This window comes from Hordeum vulgare, chromosome 2H (genome assembly GCF_904849725.1).
Source record: "Hordeum vulgare subsp. vulgare chromosome 2H, MorexV3_pseudomolecules_assembly, whole genome shotgun sequence".
Classification (NCBI taxonomy): domain Eukaryota; kingdom Viridiplantae; phylum Streptophyta; class Magnoliopsida; order Poales; family Poaceae; genus Hordeum; species Hordeum vulgare.
In genome coordinates, this window is record NC_058519.1 from 211,333,970 (window position 1) to 211,340,046 (window position 6,077).

Here is a 6,077-nt window from a genome sequence, read left to right on the forward strand (position 1 = left end):
TTCTTGATCCTATCTTGCAAGTTGTAGTTACCTACTATGTGTTATAACCCGGCAACCCCGGAGTGACAATAGCCGGAACCACTCCCGGAGATGACCATAGTATGAGGAGTTCATGTATTCACTAAGTGTTAATGCGTTGGTACGGTTCTCTATTAAAAGGAGAATCTTAATATCCCGTAGTTTCCATTAGGACCCCGCTGCCACGGGAGGGATGGACAATAGATGTCATGCAAGTTCTTTTCCCTAAGCACGTATGACTACAGACGGAATACATGACTACATTACATTGACGAACTGGAGCTAGTTACTTATCTCTCCGTGTTATAACTGTTGCACGATGAATACCATCCGGCACAATCAACCATCACCGATCCAATGCCTACGAGTTTTTCCTACTGGTCCTTGCTATGTTACTTTGCCGCTACTGCTGTCACTACTGCTACTGTTACTCTGTTGCTACTGCTGTCACTTTGCCGCTACTACTGTTGCTACTGTTGCTATCACACTACCTTGCTACTGATACTTTTCTGCAGATACTAAGTCTTTTAGGTGTGGTTGAATTGACAACTCAACTTCTAATACTTGAGAATATTCTTTGGCTTCCCCTTGTGTCGAATCAATAAATTTGGGTTGAATACTCTACCCTCGAAAATTGTTGCGATCCCTATACTTGTGGGTTATCACTGTGTCGGTCCTTTCAGTTTTAAGGTTAAGTATTTTATGGCGTGGAGAACGTCTCCCCTGGTCATATGGATGTGGAGAAGGAAATCTTCTATCCACACGGCGGGGTCTGTCGTCCCTTCCTATTGTTCTATGTTCATGGGTTTAAACCCTTCCGGGAATTGGTGGTGCATGACCTCATCTCTAAAGCACAGCGGGTGAGCGGTGTCTCTTATCCAGGCTATATTATGCCGGAGATCAGCTCCGGGTTGAGCCCGGTACGGTTCCCGGCCTCTGTTCTTGTAGGCAACCCGTGGTGGTTCTTTGTCCCATCGAGTGGGGTAGTACCTCCTAGATCCGTAGATTGATATGTTGTGACCTGTTCTGATGTCCAAGTCGTATCATATGTCATGTTTGTCCTTACGGTGCACATGTTCTTTGCCTTTTCTGCGGGGAGGCTCGGGTCTATACTCGGCCTCTTTGGTCGTTCTGTCGCGCCCTCGGGGCGGGCGATCAGGCTGTTCATAGTCCATGCACCTGGTGGATGCATGCTCTAGGGCCTCGTCGTTGAACTCAGGTAGTAGGCGCCGACACGGGTAGCTTTTATTTTGATCCGGACACTCGGTGTTGTATCCTTCTTCGACGACCAGGATTTTGGTCCATCTGCTGTTAAAAATGTCTTGTTCGTCCTGGAGATGTCATTGCTTCGATTTTGGGCTCTGAGCGGTAGCTATAAGCTACTGACGGAACTTTTCCTGACCTTCAAGGTCCTCAAGGATTACGAGGTCTTCGGCCTATAAGCCATCTTCTTCATCGAGAGGGGGGAGGTAATCGTCGTCGTCCGAATTATTGAGGTCGTCGGGATCGGGCTTGTTCGGGTACTCTCATAGTTGCTGAGGAGCTTCGGGGTTGTTGTGGTCCTGTGGGGTTATGTTTTCCCCCGTAGCTTGTATGGAGCCCGTTCCCTTATTTTTCCTTGGCATGTTTATGCGGCTTTCAACGCTTTGTGGGCTCGACTTATCGTCGTTTTGTTTGGGTGTAACGTCGCCTGTGTCATGGAACGAGTCTACCATGTAAACGTCGTAGGTGGACGTTGAGGTCCACCGTGCAGTATTTACGGGGTGGGGTAATCGGCCTCGTCATCCATGTCCTCGAGCTCCTCGGAGGCGTAGTCCGACGCGTCGGTTAAGTCTTCGACGGTGGCTACCAAGTGGGTGGTGGGTGGGCCATAAAAGTCCTCATAATCCGCCTCTGAGCCGCACTGTGCATAGGTCGAGCTATGGCTAGCTGAGATTTGAAGCGATTGGATGTGGTCGAGCATCTCATTTAACATCGAGAGGTTGTCCTGATCAATATCTTCATGATTTTTGGAGTTGATCTCTGTGGCTTCCGCAGGGATGCACGTTCGGCAATAGGCATTCGCTATTGTCCGGGCGTAGTGGTTGGGTCCGAGCCCAAAGTTGACTTTTCGACAAAGAGGGAATCGAGGCCGTGGCCGGACAAGAGACCTGGAGTCAAGGCTTCGGGATTTTGACTTTCATCGGTCGAGGCCGTGATTTTGGTGGGGAACAGATTTTCGCAGGAGTCGGGAGAGAATTCGGAATCCCAAAACTTATTTGCTGACTGGGGACGAAGCCTCCGATCTGGCTGGGGAGGCCAGTTGGGTCCGCGCATAGCGTGACGCTGCCGAGCGTGAGGACCCGTCCAGGGGCGAAGATGCCCCCATTGCTGATTCGATCGCTGATGATCAGGCGAGCCATCGATCCTTCCGGTGATCCAACGACGGAACTCTCATTGAAAGCATCAGTGTCGGTGTCAAAACCGGCAGATCTCGGGTAGGGGGGTCCTGAAATGCGGACCTTGGATCGATGCATTGCAGGAGTAAAGGGGAGACAATATTTACCCAGGTTCGGGCCCTCTTGAGGAGGTAAAACCCTACGTCCTGCTTGATTATATTGATGGGGAACGATGATTAAAGAGTCAATGTACCTCAAGATCGTATGAGCTAAACCCTAGATAAGATAACTTGCGTGTACGCATAAAAACCTCTCGTTTATATAGACACGAGGGTTTCTAGGGTTACATATTACCGACCTCAGCCGGGGACAGATGGGACGACCTGGTCTTCTTGATTTGGAGTACACGTGAGTCTTCGGAGCATTTCATCTTGATCATAAAGTTGTTAGACAATCTGTTATTCCATGAGACGGCCCATAATGAATAAGCCGACCGCCCGAGGATTCCTTAATGGAGGACTCCCTCACTCCTTACTCTCTTTCCCGTTCCCCGGAATGTTTCTAAGACTGGTGTATTTTTGTTCAAGTAATGGAAAGGAGGTTAGCCTGGTTCAAAAACTAAATAGAAAGAGTATTTTAGATCATTTGGAGGAGGTGATGTAAATTCTTGTACATCTACATTATCTATTGAACCTGCGTTTTTAAGCCTTTGTAATGTAAAAGTTAGTTATTTTTATTTTTACATCTTATATTGGAGATGCTCTTAAATCAGTCATCTCACTCATGGCCAGGCCCAGTCTAACCCAACTAAAAAGAAGACCCGCTAAGGATCTATTTGAATTGCTTCTTCGAATACCAAATACTTCCTCCATCCCAAAATAACTGTCTTAACTTTATACTGGTTCTAGTATAAAATTATATTAAAATTGAGACATTTATTTTGGAATGGAAGGAGTACTAAATCATGCATCAAGCTATTTGCACCAATGATTACATAGTACCAGCATAACATTGATCTAAAGATCATGTGCACCAATGATGCTATACATTGATCTAAAGACTAGTTGCAGCAATGTGTTCGATCACGAGACATTTGCAAAACAAATGCATTAGTTCAATCGGCTTATTCCAAGACTAGCTAGCAAGTTCTTGATGTGAGCTGTAATCGAGCTACGTCCCTGGATCATACTCTCCGTGCTGAGTTCCCTGGATCATACTCTCCCTGTTTAGTTCCCTTCATGCACGTCCTCCATCTTACTCTGTCCCTGCTTCTTCTCTTTGAGGAACTCCGTGAGACCCCGGAGCGCAACGTCTGGCTCATTGGTCCTCAACAGCATCTCGGACACCTCCGCCGGGGTCACCTGCACCGCCATAAGCAGTTCCTGTATCTCCGGGAAGAGGGGGTGGTCGTCGACGAGGAAGTAGTTCCGGGCCAGAGTCTTGAATGCCTCCCAGCAGCAGTAGCCCATGTAGACGTGCATGTCCATGCGCCCCGGCCGCAGCAGCGCCGGGTCAAGGCGGTCCTTGTAGTTGGTGGTGAAGACGATGAGGCGCTCCTCGCCACTGGTCGACCAGAGCCCGTCGATGAAGTTGAGCAGACCCGAAAGCGTGATCTGAGTTCGCCGTACGCAGAAGTGAACATATGGACATCAAGATAGGTAGTGGTAGTAATATGTTCACACAGCAATGCAGATACAGGGGAAACGTCAGTAGTTACCTCCGATTTGCGCTTCGGCGACAGCGTACTGTACGAAATTTCTGATGAGCCGCCGCCGTCTTCTTTGCGAGTCCGCCCTTGCGTCTTCTTCTCCTTGCTGTCCACTTCCCTTAGCATGGCATCGCAGCAGCAATCGATGTCTTCGATGACAAGAATGGACTTGTCGGACATGGTGACGAGCAGCCACTGCAGCGTTGTGTTTTGCACGTGGTTGAGGTCGAGGTCGTAGATGTTGTACCGGAGGTGGTTGGCCATGGCCGCCACCAGGCTGGACTTGCCGGTGCCGGGCGGGCCGTACAGAAGGTACCCGCGCTTCCACGCCTTGCCAATCCGGCGGTAGTGGTCCCTCCTGTTGGCGAACAGGTCGAGGTCGGCGACGATGGAGTGCTTGAGCACCGGGTCCATGGCGAGCGTGTCGAAGGTGGCGGGGTGGTGGTGATTCAGCCTGAACCATGTTCGGCCCTCGTTCATGCATATCATGAGCGAGCGCTCCCGCAGCCTCGTCTCCTCGGCCGCCCCCATGACGAAGGGCACGTACCTCTCCATCGCCATGTCCGTGTGCTTGGCGTCGAAGCTGAGCTTCAGCAGGAACTCGGTGGTACCGGACTCCCCGTTCTTGGACTTCTTGCTTCCTCCCACGCTGCCGTTTGTCTTGTGGACGGACGACCACATGAACTCGACGCCGTCGAAGACATCGATGGTGGAGTCCCCAGGCTCAATGAAGAGGCGCTTGGTCCAGCTTCTGAGGCCGCCATCGTCCCTGGTGGCGCACAGCTTGAGCTCGAGACGGCGCATGGCGCGCGGGTCGAGCCTGGAGGACAGGTACGTCCGCGCTGCGTCGAAGAGAAGATTCTCCTCGCGACCGCCGCCGCTGGTGTGGCTCCGGATGACGAACGTCCGGCGCTCCTTGGCGCCCCAGCCGAGGCGCGCGCGGAGCATGGACGCGCCCCAGCGCACGGCGGCGCGCAGCTCGTCCGGGAGGAGTTCACGCGCCATGCTCCGCGCCAGTACGGCGTACGCGGCCGCCGAGGCCGCTGAGCTGAGCGCCATCCGGTACGCGTCCGCCGCCTTTCCGCCATAGGCGCCCGCGCTGGCTGGTGAGAGATCCATCAGTGCCGTGGCCGGTGGTGGGAGTGGTTTCATGGTTTTACGTTGGGTTTGAAGATTTGAAGTTGAGCTGAGCCGGTGAGGTTGGTTTGTTTTTGACGGTTGCGCGCATGAAGACTCAAGAAGAAGCTGGGCGTGGATGAGACGATGATAGTACTACTCCAGTAGATGCAGTAATTGGCGGTGGTTGCCAAGTGTACGCAGAGGTAGGACTGAAGAGTGGTCAAACTTGGTCGTGGATTAGACGATCAGTTGTGGAAAAGGCAAGCCCTTGGCTTGACCATGGACCAGAGCCTTGGTGCTTTGGTGGGTTGGGTGCGAGACGATCAGCTCCAACAAGGAACGAGGAAGAGGAGCTGGCCCGGTTTCTTGGTGGGGAGGAAAGGCGAAGCAGATCCGATTCCTCCGTCCGGCTCCAGGAGCGTCATCGCGGTCGTCGCTGATACGGAGGCCGCTGAGAGCATTGACTGTCCGTCCGTCCGTCCGGTCAGCCAACCTGCTAGGCCTATGTCCGCTACTGCGGTCTAGGCCTTGACCAGATACGCTCCTAGTACAGCTCAGCAGGTGGCGTGCCGGGTGGCCATTGTGCGAGGTGACTGTTCGGGGAGGTAGTTTTTGAAATCAACAAGTCATACGAGTGATATACTTCTTCCGTTCAAAATAAGGCTGAGTTTTGACCGTTGTTTTTCTACCACCCTTTTAACATTTTACACTTGTATTATATCAGCCTACAACGAAATACATGCCACAGGATTGTATTTCCATTCCGCTTCCCAGCCTCCGCTTGAAATGATGTTTTTCTCCCCTTGTAACCAGGTTGCCATAGTCCAGACTTTCAGAAACACAAACTTTCAACA

The 6,077-nt window shown here is 51.6% G+C and overlaps 1 protein-coding gene across 1 annotated transcript; it reads right to left on the reverse strand.

Moving 5' to 3' along the window:
• Nucleotides 1–3,386: 3,386 nt before the first annotated feature.
• Nucleotides 3,387–5,570, reverse strand: LOC123429946 (AAA-ATPase At3g50940-like). Its single transcript, XM_045113912.1, has 2 exons — nt 4,114–5,570; nt 3,387–4,009 (listed from the first exon to the last, which is right to left on the reverse strand). The coding sequence occupies exons 1-2, from the start codon at nt 5,254–5,256 to the stop codon at nt 3,623–3,625; spliced, it is 1,530 nt and encodes a 509-aa protein (XP_044969847.1). The 5' UTR covers nt 5,257–5,570; the 3' UTR covers nt 3,387–3,622.
• Between the last annotated feature and the right edge of the window lie 507 nt (nt 5,571–6,077).